Raw genomic sequence first — 21386 nt, forward strand, 5'->3', positions numbered from 1 at the left:
AATTGGAATCTATCATCCAGATTATTCTAGTGTTAAGATCGCTCTGAACCAGTGTTAGGTTGATATACGTGTGAAGCTAGAGAAAAGGCCAGAATGTCAGAAGCAACACACAAAACATTTCTAGTCCTTGTCTGTATGTGTGTGTTCAGGGGGATATTGGTTCAAGCCAATATTTTCTACCTTGCCTGCACATTTATATTGGCGGGATTTCACTAGTAAATATTGGTTTAAACCAAACACTGACATCTTTAATCACAGTTAAACAGACACTGCATTATACTGCATTAGAAAAGGAGAAGCAGAGAAAGAGTAAGCAGAGCATTTAGCTACCATCTTTCAAAGGTAGAAAGGAAAAGTTAGAATTAAGTGAAATTCTTCGGAGGTAGAAATGCCAAGACAACCATTGCTGAAATACAAAATTTTGTTTTTCTAAAGTCTGGAGTTGAGTTCAGTGAAGTGACGTAGTTCACAAACCAGAGGAAATTAGGGGAGGAACGGAAATACTGCTAAATCAGGAGAAGTTGGCCAAAGGAAGCCAAGCTATCTGTGACATACAGCATTGACTTCTTTCTTCTATATTCTCTTCCAACTCTGGTTCACTACTGTGTCAGTTTGTGTTGCCATGAGACCTGGGACCTAATTTTATATTTTGATGCATGCTAGTTAGAAGTTCTGAATCTGTCACATAAAACAACAGCTTGTCTACCTGCAAAAAGCATACTGTTAACCTTTCCTACCACACACACACACACACACACACACAAAATCCATCCCAAAAAGAGCTGCTTGACTTTATTCGTTGTGTGCCTTCATTCACTTCCAGAACTCCATAAATCACCTGGAGAGCTCCTCTCTGGCTGTAGTCCTTCCTCCCACCGCCCCTCCCCCCACCCTTGCACTCCTCACATTCCTGTTCATCTCATTTCAGACATAGCCCTGGGCTGCTTAGATATTTCTAAGAATGTCTTCAGGAGGACCAGCTGTTTTATCTCTGAAATCTATGATTATCTCCGCTTAATTAAATCATTGCAGCCCGCATTTGGGGGTAGATGATAATCAGATTTGAAAGAAGCAGGGACCTGCTGAAATGAATGGTCAGCCCTACTGAAGGTTGCCTTAGGGAAATACTGTTTTCACTTGTCTCCTCCCCTCTCCTGTCCTCCCTTCCCCTCTCCCCTTTCTTTCTCCCCTTTCCTTTCCTCTCCTTTTCTTTTCTTTTCTTTTTTCTTTTCTTTTCTTTTTCCTTCCCTTCCCTTCCCTTTTCTTTTCTTTTTTCTCTTTCTTTCTCTCTAAAACTTTTTAAGCGTCCAACTTCAGCTCAGGTCATGATCTCACTGTGAGTTTGAGCCCCACGTTAGCCTCTGTGCTGACAGCTCAGAGCCTGGAGCCTGCCCCTCCCCCATTTGTGCTCTCTCTCGTGCATGCTCTCTCTCTCTCAAAAATAAATATTTAAAAACATTTTAAAAAATACACTAAAAAATTTTTAAAAAAAATTTTCCCATCAGATCCCAGGAGAGTCTGAGCTGGAACGACTTATAGGAAAAAAAAATATATTGAAAATGGAAGACTCAGATAGAGTGGTTAGCACCAAACCTGGCTGAGGATGCCAGTCATCTGGACCAATTCTAAAAAGAACACAATTTCCCAAAGCCCGCTCTGGAGACAGACTATGTCAGTATTTCAAGGTTTAGCCTGGGAATCACCTTCAGGAAACTGGCATAGTGATCAAGTATCAGCTTTAAATTCAGGCTGGATTAGAAACTGATTTCTAGTATGTATCTAGTGTGACTTTGGGCAAACTGTGTAACCTCTGGAGCCTCAGTTTACCCACCTGTAAAATAGAAATAATAACTACTGAATGGGATTGTTGCAAAAATTAAGTGAGATAATATACAAAGTCTCTCATACACTGCCTGATTTACGGTAGATTAAAATGAAGACCATCCAAATGTCTCCTTTGGGACTTAGCAAACAAAGGCAGCCACTGAGGCATTCCTAATGGCACCAGAGGTAAACTGCCTAAGTCTGAATTCTGGCTCTACTAAATCTGTGACCCTGGAAAAGTTACTGAATTTCTGTGTTTCTCATCTGTAAAATAAAATGATCTATTATATATAAAATAATTCTCAGGTCATGAAATTTTGATGAAGATAAAATTAGTTCATGAATGTAAAGTGCTCAGAAAGTGTGACTGGTACTCAATGAATATTAACTACAATCATTATCATTATTACTATCTCTTTTAAGACAAGCATCTGTGGAATTATGAATGTTGGGGTGTTCAAGCCCTGTCTATAGGTTATGATCTATAACAGAGCTGTCCAATAGAAATAGAATGCAAGCCCCATAGGTAGTTTTAAATTTTCTACCAAACACACAAAAAGAAAGATGCAATTAGTTTTAATAATGTACTTTACATAATATCTAAAATATTATAATTTCAACATGTAACCAAATATGAAAATTTATTTACATCATTTTTTTCCAGACAAGTCTGTAAAATCCAGTTTGTATGTTACACATACACACTAACTAGCCACAACGTATCACATCAGACTAGCCACAATCTTAATGCTCAGTAACTTAATGGCTAGTAACTACCATATTAGACAATGCAGAAATTCCAGATCCTAAAGCAAGGCCCCTTACCTTGATGAGCTTCAATTTTTTCATTTGTAAATATGGAGATTACTTTCATGGCTTTGTTTGCAGAAAATGAGCAAACTCGAAAGTACTTTGTCAGCTGGAAAAGGCTATATGGAGTAAGCTTTCTGCTCTCTGTAAAACTTGACTGTCAAATGCAGTGCCATTCTCCCATGGTAAAGTTCCCAAGGTCCCATGTGATCTGAAACATCACCCAAGAGAACACCAGGTGAACGGGGCTTTCCAACAGTTAGTTGAAAGAGATTTGGGCTAATAATGTTTTCAGAGGCAGGGAAATTTCTAATCCACCTACCATGTTTACTCCTAATGGCAAGACCCTTTGCTTCTACTCTCCATTGACTCTTGAAATTCCTTTGACAACTTCCATTCTACAAGTAAAGGTAAAGTTTAGGTATAAATAACCCTTCCACTCCCTCCGATAACACCTGAATTTGGGGCCCCGTTTCTTCTTAACTCCTAACTTTTCCTGCAAATAATAATCCCAATACTAATAATTTATCAAGAACTTATTCTTTACCTCATCTTATAATTCTTATGATTTACTGCTATCAGATCAATAATTAATTTTCTTATAAGCATCATTTTCATGGCAAGAACACTGAACTTGGAGTCAGAAAGCCTAGATTCAAGTCTATAGGTTCTGCATTTACCACTTATGGGATCTGGAGTGAGATACTAAAACTTCCTGGACATCAGTCTCTTCCTCTATAAGACAGAGACAATAATACCTCTCTCATAACTTATTATATATATGAAAGAAATTTATAACTGCAAAGCATTGCAAAACTGTAAAACAGTGTTAAGATATTTAAAAACCACTTCGTGTATGCCATTCTTCTGTTGAACAATTTTCAATAACTCTTCATTGCCTATCGAGTAAAATCAGATACCTTAGTCTAGCATAAAAACTTCTTCAAGATTGCCCTGACCACCCTACTTTTGCAAATTTATTCCACTCTACTCCCTTACTAAAACCCAGCATTCTAACCAAATAGGACTGGTAGATTGGATATCCTCAAATAGAACTAAATGGTGTGGCATGCATCTAATTTTATACCTTTGTCCATGCTGTTTATTGCCTTACCTTGTTTGTTTTCTTCATCTCCCAAAATTCCATCCATTCTTCTTTACCTGGCCTCCAAATCTCTCTTGATCTCCCTTTCTCCCATGTCTTTAAGATCTATCTGTACTGTCTCTGAACTTTACTTGTATCTTTCTTATGACAGTTGTCAAAATATTTGGGATTCTAGTATTGCTTGGTGCACAGAGGCCTGCAGTAAGGTGCCTAAATACAGTTCTTGAATGAGAGTCGAATAACAAATTCTACATGTGATTTTTTGCAGAAGTCCCCTTGACAGACTGAATGTCCCCAATATTAAAACTAGCCATCTAGGGGCACCTGGTTGGTTCAGCCCATACAGCATGTGACTCTTGATCTCAGGGTCATGAGTTCAAGCACCATTTTGGGCTTGGGGCCTACTTAAAACAAACAAACAAACAAACAACAAAAACAAACAAAAACCTAGCCAGCCTAGAAATCTAATCAAGATATGAATGCAAAAGAAATGGAGAGCCCATTAATTGTGGTAACATTGAATAAATCAGCAAAAATAAGGTGGTTTGTTTGATGACTAGTAAAAAAAGAACCAAGAACAAGAATTCCTGACATAGTTTCTCCAATACTGTCTAGTAGCAAAGACCCCATTCCTTTTGGTTAATTGATATCCCATCTACTGATATATTGGGCAAGTCAGCAGTGCAAATAATATTTCTTGGGCTTCTACTAGATAATAAATGCTGTGCAGCATAAGAGACCAGGCAAGAAGATAGGCTCCCTTCTCTCAAGAAGGTTATCCGATGGGTGAGATAAACCAAGAGAAATAATTTAAATGAAATATGGTCAGTTGGAAATAATGGGAAGGGACCTTAATCCAATGTTAAAATATTTAGAAAGCTTTGTAGGGGAGATGACTCTAGGCTGAATCCTAAAAGATAAGTAAAAATTAGCCAGGTGAACAAAGTTGAGAAGGGCACTTCCGACCAATGGAAATACTTGAGAAACAACTACAGTCTCCCATAGTAGTGGAACTGAGTATATCAGGCTTGAGGAAGCAGCCTAATCATCCAGCTAACTCCCCTGCTCTGATTTCATGCTTACCAAGCAATCTTATGATTATGATTCCTATGATTATGAATCTTATGATTATGAAATTGGTCTCCCATGTAGAGCAATGTGGAATGACCATAAGACATGAGAAACTTCCCATAAGTTATTACTCTCTATAAATTGATTGGTCCCTGACTTCTCAACGTGTTCTTGGGCATTGGACTAGTATAAGTAGAATGAAGTCAAATCACACTGACAAAAAATTACATTCTGGACCTGAAAAGCCAAAGTGACCGGGAGTTTTGGTCACCAACCAAATACCACCCTCCTAAAGGCTATCTGATTTCAACTCATGAGCATCTCAAACCCATTTACCTGGCCCCATCTTCACTGCCATGTCATTCTAACCACCACCACCTCCTGCATAGGTTACTGCAAGAAAATCAATAAAAGTGCTGCTGGCAAATGAATACTTTACTAGGTGCTGGGTACTGCAGTAAGTGCTTTGATATGGATATTTTGTTTAATCCCCATACAATCTGGTGGGGAAAATATACATCCCTGTGGGAAAGATGAGGAAATTAAGTCTTACAGAGAAGTGAAGTAGCTTGTCCAGGTTCACATTGCTAATGAAATAAATGGCAGAGCCAGAAGTCAAACCTGTATTTGTCTTCCTGCAGATCCTGGGCTTTTAAATACAATTTAACTGACCTCCTTCCTGCCTTTAGGTTTATTCTTCAAATTGTAGGTACAGTGATCTTTTTAAAATGCAGATTTGGCAAAGCCACTCCTTTGATAAGGCTCCAGAAAGATTTCCCACTGCTTCCAGAACAAAGTCCAAAGTCCCCTCCGTGGCCTTCCTTGGTTCTGTTTGACCTAATCTAAACTACATACTAGTCTTTTTCTCTCTGTGTGTGCCTGCCACATGTACTGCTCTTGGTTCTTTGAGCACAACCTGATGTTCCTCCTGCCTAGAATGTTCTCTTTCCTTTGTACCTAATTCTTATTCCTTTGAATCTCATAACTTTTTGAGGTACACCTTCCCTGAACTCCCTCTGTCACATCTCTGCTTCTCAGACTTTCTGGTCTCCTGTTATCCCTGCACTAAATTCTTAGGACACTCTACACTTCTTACTAGCTTCTCTCCCAATTGTAATTAAATAAGTTCTTGCATAATTGTCTATTTCTGCCAGAATATAGTCTTCAAATAAGCGAAAGCAGTGTCTATAAAATTTACCACTATATCCTTAGAGTTTCAAGCTGAGTCTATGAAAGAATAGGCATGCAGAAAATCTACTCATTAATATGGTGTGTGTATAGGTATGTGTGTATATGTATGTATGTATGTATGTATATATATATATACTTGTATGTATATAGGTATACATATATGATAATGTATGCATATAGTATATGTGTATGTGTACATATCAATATGGTGTGTGTATATATATATATATATATATCAGTGTGTGTGTATGTATGTGTGTGTATATATTTAAAATGTAGCCATAAAAATTGATGCAGTCATGCATTTGCAACAACATAAATGGATCTAGAAGGTATTGTGCTAAATGAAATAAGTCAGACTGAGAAAGATAAATACTGTATGATGTCACTCATATGTGGGATCTAAAAGACCAAATGAATACACAAACGAACAAAAAGCAGAATCAGACCTGTAAATATAGAGAACAAACTGATGGTTGTAGGAGGTGGGGGGTGGGGTGGGGCAGGAGGAGAATGGCCACAATGGGTGAAGGGGAGTGAGAGATACAGGCTTCCAGTTATACAATGAATAAGTCACAAGAATAAAAGGCACAGCATAGGGAATGTTGTCAATGATACTATAAAAGCATGGTATGGTGATAGCCAGTAGCTATCCTTGTGATGAATGTAACATAGCCTATAGAGAAGTAGAATCATTATGTTGTACACCTGAAACTAATGTAACCCTGTTTGTCAACTATACTCAAATAAGACATTTTTTAAAAACCTGCTAATTAAATATTTATCTGTCCTTATAATACACCACATACTATCCTAAGCATTTTACATTTATTTTACTAATTAAAGACTATAATCCATTATACAAATACATATTATTCTCATTACATGGTGAGGAAACTAAGGCATGGAGAAGCTAAGAGACTTTAACTTTACTGTATGAACCCAGGTGGTCTGGTTCCAGATACCAAGCTTTTAACCACTACTGTATATCCTTCATAAATATCTCTTGCATATATTTAGTGTAGCAACTAAATAGCAACTAAATAGTGTTGCTATTAGGATAGCAACTTACCTCCGTCTCTAATCACTGCCTTGTGTCACTGTTCTTTAACACTTACACAGATGGGTAATGGAGTTCCTTGAGCACTCTCACATTGCTGGTAGGTGCTATTGTCTACACGAGTACAGATTCTCATTAGTAAGTAAACGCCAAACTCAGAGTTCTTCTGAAGAACAGGTTTCTGGGAGGGGAAGGACATTGGAAGAGTGAGAGGTAGGGCAGAAGGGAATGGAGCTTGAGGCTGGCATCTCAGAAACATAGTTTTGTCTAAGCCCACCTGGGTGAAAGCAAAAGTTGGATCATTTGTTTATAACAGGCCCCATAGCTTAGCAAAAAAATACCATGGAATTTAGAATCAGAGAACTTAGGTTTTCTCCTTCCCTGCTGGCTGCCCCTCTTCCCTCTCCCTCCTTCCTTCCTCTCAATCTCTATCTCTCTCTCTCTCTGTCATAGGATGGCTTTAAGCAAATCATTGGACGCCTCCAAGCCTCTATATCCTCACATGCATAATGGAAAAAGTTTAATAATTATAATACAGAATAATTTCTATCTCATGGGATTTATTTTTCAAGGAAAACTATGATTTGCAAGGGATGAAAGCACTTGGTAAACTATCAAGGTATATGTATAAAATCTAGTTGTGATAGGAGGTTTTTTTTTTTAACTTGCAGTCTTAGAGGAGTTTGCTAAAGAAATCAGCATCAAAATGACCTACTTTTCACTGTTATTTCTCTTGAGGGCAGTGAACCTCTTCTTCATGAATCCACCCACAGTGAAATCCCTGTCATGTGCAATTGCAAAGTTCCATATTTATAAAGACACATTAACAGAATCCTGCCTAGAGAAAGGCCACATAGGGCTTACAAACTGCCTTTGGAAGCACTCTGTTACAGAATGTAGAAATGTCCTCCAGTTTTGGTGATTTGTCCTAAGAATGCTTTACTCCAGGTTAAAGCAACATGCCTTCTTGAAATCTTGCACTCTAACAGGTACATTTCATTTACAAGTATTCATCAAAAGAAAATAAATACCTTCGGACATAAAAACATACAATGAAAAGTATTGCTAATGTAAGGAGGAAAAAAATCATAACCAAGGCCACTAAATAAACAGGCCAATAGCCCCAGCCTGCTACCTTGAAATAAAGAGAGGCTGATTTCCATATGTATGAAACTATTTTGCATTTTAACAAACACTTATTACACTGTGAGGAGCAACAGAGGAATGAAATAAGCCTGCTAACATCAAGGCACAAAGAACCTAGAGAGGACATCTACAGGGCTAGAAGCTTGTGGATAAAGCTAGAGTCATAAGCTGAATACAGAGAATCCAATTAATACACACTTCTCACTTCCAAGGATCAGAAGAGTGGTCTCTTAGTTTTCCTGATGAACGACTTCTTTCATATTTTTTTCCCTGTGGAGCCCTTGCTTTAGAAGTTTTGTCTACAAAAACAAAAACTGTATTTAAAGGTAATAATTAGTCTATCAAGTTAAAATTTTAAGTTATTTTGTAGAGGCCTATTTAATGCTATTTAAGTTATTATGGTATTCACAAATTAAGAGCTAGGGAAGGTCTGAGGATACTTTCCTTTCAATGTCAAGGGTTTGCTTTGTTTTGAGGTGAAGTGTGGATTTTTGCTGTGACTCAGTTCTGTGCTCTGCTTTTACAGAGCACGCCCAGTAATACAGGAGAAAGCTTCATGCTAGCTTGCCCCCACATCCATGTGCCACCCGGCCATTGCATAAGGTCATTGTGTAGTTTGGGTACTGATCAAAGGTACTCAGCCAAGTGATGAAGAGAGCTCATCAATTCATCCCATGCGTCACTTCCCAACCTTTCTGTCCTAGGGCTACGTCTGCCAAGAGAGGGCACATTTTTCTAATTTTCACCAAGGCACTGTATAAATTTGGGGCGGGGGCAGGGGAGGGGAGGAAGCTGCTAAGGCACCCGGTTGCACAGACTAACATTTTGGAGAATGGGAAAGGTGTTTCTTATACAGTTATTCAATGCAGTGGACCATGTCTTGTTCATTGTTGTAAACCCCAGCACCTAGCATCATGCTGGGCATGTACTAGACTCTCGATGGAATTTTGTGGAATGAATAAAGGAACAAACAGTTTTCTTGTACAATTCTCTACTTCTGAAAGTCCACTGACCTGGTGTGTCAGATTTGGTGAAAGCAGAATGATATATCAGGCCAGGTCTACATTTAGAAGTGAACACCACTAAACTCTAACCTAGCCAAGAGGCAGCTCCTGTCTGAGGTCATACAGTGGGAGCGACACTCTGGGAGGGGGTGGGGAGGCAAAAGAAATTTCCTGACATGTGCCAAGCACTATACCGAACACTTGGCATATGTCGTTTCCATTCATTCTCACAGCTAGTTTATGCCGTCTTCCTGTTTCACAGGTAAAGAAACAGAGGCACAGGCTGCTCACCTTGTCTAAGGTTACACGCCTAGTGAATGAGTGGCAAAGTCAAGATTTATAAACATCTGAGTCAGACTCCAATGGGTTCCACTGGGTTTTGAGGTAGTAGGAGCATCCTGGTCTATGCAATATAAAACTAACCTATTTGGGGGGCTGTTTTTCAGATATATTCAAGTTATGTTGAACAAAAGGAAAGGAAATGTGGTGGGTTTTTGTTTTTTGTTTTTGCTTTTGTTTTTTTAGAAATCCTGTTCTTTGTTTTTGTAAATGGGCTTCCCTAGATGGGGATTATCTGTAGAAAGCATGCATAAGGAAATCAGAAAGATGGAGAACAGTGTACAAATAAAAAGAATAGGAGTCAGTGAATTGTCATGAAGTGGACACACTCAGGTAATGAGTAGTCAAAGCAAGAAATGGGCCATTACCAGCCCCATAGGAGCCTGTCCTTAAGTCCCTTCCAGTCACTAGCCCTCCACAGTAAGTAATATCTGGACTTCTAATATCATAGATTCACTTTTGCCGCTTTTGAACATTATTTAGATTGAATCCCATTTTTATGTGCTTTGCAATATCTGGTTTCTTTTGGTTGACATTTATGTTTATTAGGTCCATCCCTGTTGTTACATGTGGCGGTTGTTCTAATTGGTTTAACCACTACATAACCTTATGAATAACTACCACCTTCTCTACTGGGAAGAGTTTGATTGTGTGACACTGCTAAATAAAAGATTATTTACATTTCTTTTCTATGTGCTTTCTTTGAGTGGAAAGTGGAATGACTTGATGGATATGTTGCATTTTTTTAAGTTTATTTATTTATTTTGAGGTACAGAGAGAGAGAGAGAGAGAGAGAGAACGAGTGGGGGAGGGGCAGAGAGAAAGAGAGGTGGGCCTAGAGGATCCAAAGCGGGCTCTATACTGACAGCAGAGAGCCCAACGCAGGGTTCAGATTCACGAACCGTGAGATCATGACCTGAGCCGAAGTCGGACACTTAACCCACTGTGCCACCCAGGTGCCCCTTGATGGATATGTTTCTGATACATACGGAGCTATCTTAAAATTGCATTTAGAATGATCCCTTATATCAGGAATCTAACATAGTAAAAAACTTAAAAGCTGAGAGTAGAATGGTAGTTACCATGGGCTGAGGAAAAGGGGATTGGGAAGATGTTCGTAGAAAGGTGCATAGTTTAAGATATGCAAAGTAAGTAAGTCCTAAAGACGACTGGATAGCATGGTGCATATAGTTAATAATGTATCATATACTTAAACATTTGTTAAGAAGGTAGGCCTTCTGTTAAATATTCTCGTCACACACACACACAGAGGGAGGAAACTTTGAGAGGTGATGGTTAAATTAATGATGTTGTTTATGGTGACAGTTTCACAGGTGTATGCTTATCTTCAAACTCATCAAGATGTACACATTACATATGCACAGCTCTTTTGTATGTCATTCGTACCTCAATAAAAAATTGCATTGAGATGCTGTTTATAGAAAATTTATATTTGGGCTGGAATGTGATGTTTTCACTTGCCAACTTCTCATCTCTGTTAAGAGTGATAGGACTTAGGGTTTCAAAGTTTAAATGATATAGTTGTGTAAATGGCCCCTGTCTACTTTTTCCAGAGACCAGTGAGGTAATAATACTTTACTGCACTGAGTGTGGAGCTAACCTTTAGCGTACCTGAGGTTTGTTACCAGCTGGGCCACTGACTTCATTACTTCATTACTGTTAAAATCTATTTCCATATTTTCCAGCTATGAGGAGCCAGCTCTTTGTGGCCACGCTGAGATTTCTCAGACTTCTGGGTCTGTCTTTTCCAACACCCATCTCTCTCTCTCTCTCTCTCTCTCTCTCCACACACACACACACACACACACATTTCTACTAGATTTGTGTGAAAAAAAAACTGGGGAAATTAGAGTGTAGGCTAGATATTAGCTGAATTGGGAAATTACTAAAACAGAAAAGGGAAGATCATTACTGAAAAAAATGAATGTTAACGGTTTGTATAGTGTGATCACCACAAACATGCATGAACATATATGCACAAAAGGATTAATAAGAGTGAGCTTAGTAAAAATGTGACATTTTTATCATTTCAAATTTTTGTTTCTCCATAATTTTCTAATTTTCTCTAGTGCACCTATATCCCATCTGTAATAATAAATGTGATATTTATCAAATATGCATCATACTTAAAGGTTTACAGTCTGGTTTGTCTGTATCCTCCTATTCTACCTCCCCTGTGAGAATAGGGTAAGTATCTTTACCCTCATTCTCCGGATAAAGAAATTTAGTCTCAGCAATCTTGCGTAACTTGCCTCATGTCAGCCACTGAAGCAAGATAAAGGACCAGAACCATACCAGGTCTCCTGAGTAAATATTGCACAGCCTCTGTGAGCTAATGACTGCGTTAGGTACATCAGAAAAGGGAAGAGGAGACTCAAGAAGTGACCACATTTAAGAAGGCAATTACACAATTTTAAATAGAAAATATCCAACGGTAAGATTCCACTTTAAATCAGCATTTCCAGGAATCCACGCATTTTCAGCGTGGAGCTGAATCTATTTCACAGACCAAGAAATGGTCTTGCCAGGAATCTTGCTCTAGTAATTTAACCTCTGACTTCTTGGCTTGTGCCTTAAGGTAATTTAGAGATAATCATACCTCTCCAGTGGCTATCACTGACATGTTGCAAGGATAAATGAGTACTGTGCCTGGAACTCTTTTGAGAAGAGGGCTTTATGAATGCCACATATTATTACCAGATTAATATTGGCTATAATTATTTACTCATTCTCTCTTCCTGTTTCTCAGGGTCGAATGTAATACCTACCAGACCTGTAAGAGAAAGTGAATCTCCCTTTGCCTCTCTTATTAGAGGGAAAGAGGGAAAGAAGGGAAGAACAGGAGGTTGGTTCTCCCTGCTCCTCTTCCCTTTGGAAATTTTTGATAAATAAGGTCAACCCCATGATCATACATGGTCCCATCACCTGCTCTTATCCCCTTGAGACTTGCTTCTGTGGTATTAAGCATTGTTCCTTCTCCGAGCCATTTTTGCAAGACAGGAAATGACCAACTTCGTGGGCATGCAACCTGGGCAAGAGGCATAGAGCCCCACATCCAGCAGGGCCCCATAGTTGCTGCCTGGAAACTCATGATAATTTTATTTTTGATCTTGTGTTTTGTAAATGAAGTCTGATGGGGAAATGGAGTATACTCCAGTGACTTAGAGCCTTGGCTCATGTGCTGTCCCACCTTCTTTCTGTCACTTGTTTGCCTCCCCTAGACTTATTCTCAGCCCACTATTTCCCTGACCCCTGGCACCCCAGGACTCATCCAGCATCCCTCCCCTTGACACCCATTCCCAGAGGGGGCCTAGGTGCATGTGCAGAGAGGGTCTGAGTTGGGCACGTGTGCCTTGCAAAGTCTCAGATGGGACATGGTAGCAGCCATCCCTGGCCTGGGCTGGCATGGCTATACCATGGTAGACAGACGCCATGTCTTGGTGGGGCGAGCCTCTTGCCCACCCCTGCCCTGGGTATCTAGTATGCCCCAGTGCAGACCTTGTAATGCCCTTAGGGGCCACCTGTCTGCTGTGGAGTGGGGCATTGGTACTGTGGGGAAAGGAAGTGTCTGACTTCCCCAGAGCCTGCCCCTGTCTGGGGCACAGCACATCAGTTTGGCAGCTGGCAGATAGGGGTACCCCAGCGACTTGTGAGCTCTGTCTTGCCCTAAGTCACAGGATGTAGGGCCTGGAATCCTGTGAGGGTCTGCACTCTCCTCATAGTATCCTCATGCCCAAGGAAACACAATATTACAGAGTAAATAAAAAACACCATGCCATTCATTAATTGTGATAAATGTGCCATAATAACGTAAGATGCTAACAATAGAGAAATATAAATGTGTGGTATGTGGAAACTCTCTACATTAGCTTTGCAACTTTTCCCTAAATCTAGGGTTATTTTAAAATAAAAGGTTTTTTTAAACAGAAGACAAAAAACAAAGTACTACCATGACAGCTCAGAGAGAGAGACTCCAGAAGAAAAAAAAAAAACTTCATGCTTTTATTACCTTCAACAGCACTTTTCCTGCTGTTTGAATAAGAGGGTCTGCAATTTCATTTTGCACTGGACCCTGAAAATTATGTCGCTGATCCTGACCGTAAAACCCTTTGTGGAGTTTGCAATTCCTCTCTCTCCCTTCCTATTCTTCCCTATTCCCAAATGCCAGGCCTTTGGGTTACTTTGATTACCATTAATAGTTGTGTTCCGATGCATTGATAATCTGCTAAGAACTAAGAGGTAAATATTCTCATCTTTATTTTAAGATGTAGGAAATTGAGGTCCAGGATCACATAGGAAACAGCAGAAGAGAAACTCTAAATGTGTGAGTCTCACTCCAAAGCTGTTGCTCTTCCCACAGGACTGCAGATGCACCATTCAGTCTCTAGATATCCAAATCTCTAGACAGTTGCAGGCTGCTTGGGCATTCCTCTGAGTACTTACTGAGTATCCGGTAGGTACCACGCACTGGATCCAGTGCTAGAATCAGAAGTTATAGTGTGGAAGCCAGTCCTGAGCATCACTGGTCCTTTCCTTTGGCTTTCCCCAGAAGTAGCAGGGGGTTGATGCCCATATACTTAGCCCACTCTGACATCTGTGCAGCCTGCGTTAGTTACTGTGATAAAAAGGGTCCAGAATGAGACACAAACCAAGTTTTAACTATAGATTAACAGTCTGGAAAGGAGCAAATTCTCACTAACTACAACACTAACTTCACAAAAGTTCTCACTTAAAAATATTGTAGCTGACCAGAATAAGAAAGGGCAGTAGAGTAAGGGCCTATCATATCCATTGGCCAGTCACTGGGATCTCACGACTGTACTAAGTCTAGGAGCTCAGATGTGCTTGTTCTGGGTAATAGTGAATGAGCTGTGGAGGTAACCCTTTACTGCTGGGTCTTTGAAGAGTCCTCCTTCTTCCTAGTCCTTCTGCTGTTACGATTATTGTATTTCCTTTGTCAGCCCAGAGTGGAAATTGGATCCCTTTTTTCCCTCTTCATGAAGGAGAAATGTGATAGATCATCTCATGGTCATGTGGCATATTGGCCAATTCCAAAGGCTCTGAACCACAAGTTGCGATATGGAAGACATGATGGTAGTAAGGCCCAAGTAACTGGGAAATGGTTGGACCTTGTCTCTGATAAGAGGCTGGGAAAGAGGATGGGGGGGGTTCTGGCACTTCAGGGAAAGCTTCGTTGGAAGAAGTGATCCTCTGGAAGGAAATAGAGGAGACAAGGGGTGTGTTGGACACCCTAGACAGTAAGTGAGGAGCTTCTGCCTGTGGAAGCAGCATAACAAAATTGAAGGGGAAAGGAGGGAAGGGATGTGTAAGTCTGGCTTGAAATGAGTTTTACTAAAAACGCCTCAGTTCTTGTCTGCACATTTTTGCGGAGTGTGAAAAAAATAGAGGAAGTCACCTCCAATGGTTTTGTGGCTTTTTAAGTATGACATACAGGATATTGAATTTTAACCCCTCGTTATCCTAGCGTCTGTGTATTTGAGGAATAAATGAAAGATCTATTCTTTGAAATGTGCGTCTGTGGTCAAGCGATTCTAGTCCATTGGAATCACTCTTTTACTCATTCTCTTTTCTGCTTCCTACTTAGTGTGAATGTCTCACACACACAGAATTATTCAAGTAACAGTAAGAGGCTATGTGGTCTCCCTTGGATTTCTGTATGAACATATGAAAAATATATTCTAAATTTGACAGGAATGTGTGTAATCTTTTCTGTAATAGAAGTCCACACAAGATTTTTAAATTTTATTAGCACCTGTTGTGTGCCCACTTTCCAGAAAGCTTGATAGAATTAACGAATGCTGTTCCCCTCAAAACCAGTCATGTATGCAGGAGAGTCTGGCTGACTTTTAGAACTGTTGCATCATTAATTCATCTAGCATTTATAAAGTCAATTCCGTGTTTATTAACATAGAGTGCTTAAGTCAATAATGTTGAATATTAGACTCTTGGGTATGGAAGAACATGTTTTGAACATTCAGAAAGATCTTTATTATCCAGCAAAAGTATGATCTTGAAGACAACATTTTTTAATGGACTACTGAGAAATATTTCCAGAATGTCTAGAGTCCCACCACCACAAAGCACAGCCCCTGGCTTTAATCAAAGTGAAAATCTGCAGTGTTCACATCTGGCTCCACCTGAAAGTCCGGTTCAGAATTTCCCTGTGACCCTGGCAGTGGCAGAAGAGAGTTTTAGCTTTGTTTAGTATAACAAGAGCTGAGACTCCAGGCCAATAAACGTGTTCCCGTAAAACTCCAGTTTCTCTTAGACAGAAGTCTTATCAGAGAAACCTCATCTTAAAGGAGAGATTCAGAAGAGGGGAGAGTAGCCTACACCTCTTGCTAGTGCGGGTCAATGTGTGCTGAATTACAAGTCTCCAACATGTGCATATCCCCCTGAATGAATGACTGCCTAGACTTCCAAAGTCACTGTCAGCGGCACCCCCTCCCCCAGCCCCGCGCCCAAATGTTTCATTTAGAAGAAAAGCAAATGAGAAAATGCTTTCCTCATTTCTCCTCCAGACTGCAAACCCTCAGAAATGACATCACGCACCGTGAAGAGCCCCGGGATGACTAAGGCAGAGAGAGCCTGAGAAAACTCACTGCTTCTGCCTTTAGTTTTAGGACACATGTATGCAGATGAGTCTCTAAGAGATGTTTCCCCGCCTTCTTCCTCGGAGGAAGTTTCTTGGTAGACCAGGGACACCTCATCCAAGCGGGGGGTGAGGGGGGGGGATGGTGGTGAAAACTTGGCACCAGCCACCCCAGGCAGAGCACCGCGGTGATTTGTTCTCCTGGTGGAGAGAGCTGGAAGGAAGGAGTCAGCGCGCAAATAATGAAGGAGCACGGGGCCACCTTCAGTAGCTCCGGAATCAGCGGCGGCGGCGGGGACTCGGCTATGGACAGCCTGCAGCCGCTCCAGCCTAACTACATGCCTGTGTGTTTGTTTGCAGAAGAATCTTATCAAAAATTAGCAATGGAAACGCTGGAGGAATTGGACTGGTGCTTAGACCAGCTAGAGACCATCCAGACCTACCGCTCTGTCAGTGAGATGGCTTCTAACAAGGTAAGGGGTGACCGTTTATTCACTCAAGCTCCCCGGCGTCCCCTGGGCTCCCCCCGGCCTCTGCCTGCAGCCTGGGGTGCATCCGAGGACGCGGCGTGAGAACGGGTTTGCCGAGCCTGCCTCGGAGGGTTCTGTCCCCAAGTGCCACACTTTTCTGGTGCCTTGATGCTGCAGCAAAAGTTAAAAATCCTCCATCCGCTTTCATGCCCAGAAACCAAACTTCTTTGTTAGTGATGTAGTTTGGAATTTGTTTAAGGGGAGAGGTGCTTATTAACTGTACAAATGAAAATCCTTTAAAAAAGAAAAACCGCTGTCAGGAAGATAAAATCTGAATGAATTCATAGGGTAAAATGGTAACACGCTGCATTGCAACCAGGTGTTAGACATATTTTTTTTGAACAAGAAAATAATGCGATCTCCATGTATCAATGGAGAGAATGGTTCTCCCTGAAGTTCTATTAATTCTGAAATTCTTCTCAGAAGGACATTCTGGGATTCCCTAACATTTCTTTTGTGATGCTGGCATGACCTAAGATTAACAAGAAGAGAGAAAGAAAGAAAGAAAGAAAGAAAGAAAGAAAGAAAATACTCTGTCTCCCAAAAAAGAAAGTTCTTTTTTAAAAGTTTGCTGCTTTTCAAAGTGGACTTATTTGAGATTAAGTTCCACCCATACTACGAAGAAATAGTTTTACTTACAATCCCCAGACAAAATTTAGTGTTGAAGAGTTTTAATTATCTGTCATTGTATCATTTGTTTAATTAACACCTGGATTTAGAGTGCTAATTTATGTAGTGAGAGTTGTTGCTGTTTGTTTGTTTGTTCCCCCCCCCCTTGGAGAATGTTAACTTTATAAATATATATGATGTGTGTGTATGTATGTATATATTTATTGTCATTGGTTTTTGTGGAAAGCTTTAACACTATACGTTTATAAGTGTATATCTTAAGAATCCCCAATCATCTTAGCCTGAAGAATTGTCTTACTATCTTACGGTTCTGGTACTGGGAAGAGATTTTGCTCCACACCTGCCAACATGCCCTTTCCAGCCCTGAGGTTCCCTGGTGAATGTGTGTCCCTCCTCCCTCTTTCTGACGTTATAAGTATCACCTTCCTATCAAGGCTTACTGACTCCTGCTCGAGGGATCTGAGTGCTTGGAGCCCTGTGTCCTTAGGAGGTCTTGAAGGGGCCTGGGAGTGTGGGGATAGATTCTTCTTAACTCTTGTTTCTTGGTTAATGAAAGGGCAAAAAATAAAATAAGTCTCTTTGTCAAATTGTAGTTCAGATTCAAGTTGGAAAAACAAAAGAAAACTTTTGAGATTTAACTATTTACTGACTTTTTTCTGAAGTTCTCAACTGAAAACTAAATTCCGGTATTTTCCAGGCTGTTGTAAACTTGACCAACTGCTTCCCCACGAGGAGGGCTTAACTGCGTAACTTCTCTAAAGCACACTGGACTCCAAGTAGGAAGATTTTCACACATGCTTTAGCCTGCTTCGGAGCATTAACAGATCCTTTGTTCACTGCATGTTGTGAGCATTGATGCCCATACAAGATGTAGGTCCAATATTTAGGGGTAGTTTTTTAGCAGCTTTCACCATAAAAAACATGCTGAACTTTCTTCTTGAGTTACTAAGATAAAGTAGACAACTAACTCCAGGGAACAGAAAGAGTATACATTGAGAAACTGCAAATTGTCCTTATTTTTCATTTGGAGTGTTGATGCCTTATAAATTCTAACCAGGTCTGTGTCTGGAGTCCTGAAATGACACATTATTTTACAAATGTATTTACAAATTGTTCCTAATCAGTGTAATGGTCAATAAGGCTCTAAGACCAAAGACTGTGTGGGTCCCAGTGAGAATTCCAATCGTTTAAGGCTTCCGCTCCTCCTTTATGGTATCCTGTGCAGGAAGCAATGAAAGCTGAATAGAGCTAACCCTAAAGAAAGGGCTAAACCTTAATGCTGACACAGTTAGCTTAAGGACAAGGCATGCAGTTTCACCTATTTTTGATATGTGCAGTGGAGAGGTTGTAAGGCAAAGCAATTATCCAGTAGATGAATAATGCTCAGCTGACAGCCAAAGTCAATTTCATTTGTAAAAAGATCTCCTTCTCTTTCTATTCACTCAGTGACCTTTTTCCCCCCAGAATCTTGATTAGCCAGATAATTGTTTCAGGTAAGGCTTAATCTGTGGCACATATAATATAATATAATATAATATAATATAATATAATAATAATATTTTGTGGCCACCAAAAAGAAATTGATCTGTATCCATTTTCTGGGAATTGAATTATTTGTGGTAAAAATAAAATTCCACATTTATTTTTAAATGTGGTTGAAATTATTTGAACATTCCATCCAAGTCACTGTTTAAAAATACAGTCATCATCATCGTTATCATTATCACGCCTCTGTAGTTGTATCTGGTCATTTTTGGCAGTCTTGGCAAATCTCTGAGTTGATAGACTTGGAAGTGAGTCTGAAGATGTTCTATACAGGGAAGTATGTGAAAAGCATAGGCTTTGGAGTCAAAAGATCATAGTTCAAATCCTGTCTCTATCATTGACTAGCTACTTGACCTTGGCTAACTTACTTAACTGTTCTAAGACTGAATTTTCTCATCTGTAAAACAGGTACAAAGTGTAAAAGTGGTACCCTACCTTACTGGGTTACTGTAAAGATTTAATGAGATAATGCATCTGAAACCTTCAGCAAGGCACCTGATGTGTAGTAATAATTAATAAACGATAACTTGTTGATAGCATTTACTACATCTTTGCAAAAATTATGGGTCCTTAGTTCTGATCAGCTAAGCGATTACTGAGTTTTTACCGACTCAACAGTGGTGATGGGAAAACCAGTGTTTTATGTTGGGGGTGTCTGGGAACACGCAAATGGTTGAGCATTGACTGTGTCTAGTAGAGAAAAAGGAAGCAGTCTTTCATATTTACCCATCTGGGTAGGGTTGTGTGTTTATTGTTTTTTTCTTCACCCTTTTATATTTTGAAGAAAATTGTGACATCAAAGATTATAACTGGCTTTCCCAAGTGTGCTTCAGAGCCTGTTAGACAAGGAACTGTTTCTGTGACTTCTAGAAACATAGACTTCTCCTTGGCCCCAATTTCCCTCATCCTTTAATACTGGCCCCAGGTCAAATGGAATTCCAGAATTACAGAGAAAGACGCAGCCAGGTGGGATAATACGGTAGGTTATTTTTCCCAAAAATGACAAGATGAAATAAATGAAGCAGTTTTATGAGGCAATGACATTGTTTTTCAAGATGAAAAGAATGTCAAGGAAACCTTCTGCCAGCAGCCCAGGTTCAGTTAGACATGTTAGAGCTGTTGTCTCTAACAACAGATTGGCTTCTTAGACTTGTTCATTAATTTTTGTTTCAACTCTTATCACCTCTTGAATTAGAAGAATTGTCATACACTTCAGCGAAATGCATCAGAGCATGAGTTCCTCAGTGGCAAAACAGTCAGATGTTTTGAAAACAGGATGCTTTGGCTGTGCCGTGTAAAAAGAGGAACGGAAAGAGAAACAGTATAGCAAGGAAGAAAGCAAATAGCCTCAGCAGGATCCCCAGCCCAACAACGGCATAAACACTGACCTATCTTCCTGACCTTCACTGTGGCTCAGTTCCTGACCTCGTGTCACCAAAGCCAACCGACGTCATTGGAGGAGGATAGGAGGAATGGCACAGCTGCTGTGCGGGTGACTAGAATTTCCTGTCTCCTTCCTGACAGACTCAGTCAGAAAAGTACAGAGTTGCAACAACAGTAGCTGAGGAAGGACCTGCACAAAACAATCCCAGTCAGGCGTAGCTGTGAATGACAAGGAAAGGGAGCTTTGACTGAGAAGTGGAGTCTCTCGCCTAAACTTTTCGGGTGAAAGTTTTCAGACGGGTCATTTATACCCAGCATGTTGAATGTTTTTCAAAAGATGAACATGCTGTGGTATTTAGCAAGGAGCTATATTCAAACAACTTATTGCTCTCCTAACTTCCCCACAAACATCTCCATTATCCTTTTCTTTCTTGGCTAGCTTGGCCCCCCAGGGCTGTTTTATGTGTAGGTCAAAGGTGAAAATAGATGTTTCATTGTTGAAAAGAGCCGTGCTCCTTAATACTAGTAGTCTCTTTAGAATGAAGGAGCAGGACCCAGCACTTCAGTCAGTGTTTGCTAAGGAAATCTGTAAGATAGGAATGGGAGATAGAAGGTCTTTTTTCTCTGAAGGCCTCATGGAGACAACTGCAGATAGCATCACAGGGGAAGTGAGTCCTTCTGGCTGTGCAGGTTTATTTTTCCGGTTCTTCAGGTGTGTCCATACCAGAGTACTGAACTACTGAACCTTTGTAAAGGCAAATAATTGCCTGTGCTCTTGGGTGGGAGAGAATAAACTCATATTGATTCCACCAGCTTGGAGCCACCTGGGATCCAAGCTGCATGCTACTGGAATGTGATCATGATAGGCTGGTTGCCCTGTAATTGGGTGAGTCCTTTTTTCTATTTAACTGAAAAATTGATAAATATGAGACATGTTGGATCCAGAAGAACCATAAAGGAAATAGATTGTGTTGGTCAACAGGTTCACCTTAGAGCTCGGTCAGGAAGGTGATAGGCAGGTGACCAATTACTGAAGGGGATTAATTCCACTTTTGCCCAAAGTTAAATGATAGGACTACAGCATTGCCACGCTTAGGGCAAGAGGGGTCCTTTC

The 21386-nt window shown here is 40.2% G+C and overlaps 1 protein-coding gene across 3 annotated transcripts in view; it reads left to right on the forward strand.

The window, feature by feature from the left end:
* PDE4B (phosphodiesterase 4B) overlaps nt 1-21386 on the forward strand; it is a 528080-nt gene that overhangs the window by 469663 nt on the left and 37031 nt on the right. For all 3 annotated transcript variants that reach the window (XM_043575198.1, XM_043575197.1, XM_043575199.1), the window contains one exon: nt 16545-16657. In XM_043575198.1, the coding sequence (XP_043431133.1) occupies nt 16545-16657 (113 nt within the window). The remainder of the gene's footprint in view (nt 1-16544; nt 16658-21386) is intronic.

Source organism: Prionailurus bengalensis, chromosome C1 (genome assembly GCF_016509475.1).
Source record: "Prionailurus bengalensis isolate Pbe53 chromosome C1, Fcat_Pben_1.1_paternal_pri, whole genome shotgun sequence".
Classification (NCBI taxonomy): Eukaryota; Metazoa; Chordata; class Mammalia; order Carnivora; family Felidae; genus Prionailurus; species Prionailurus bengalensis.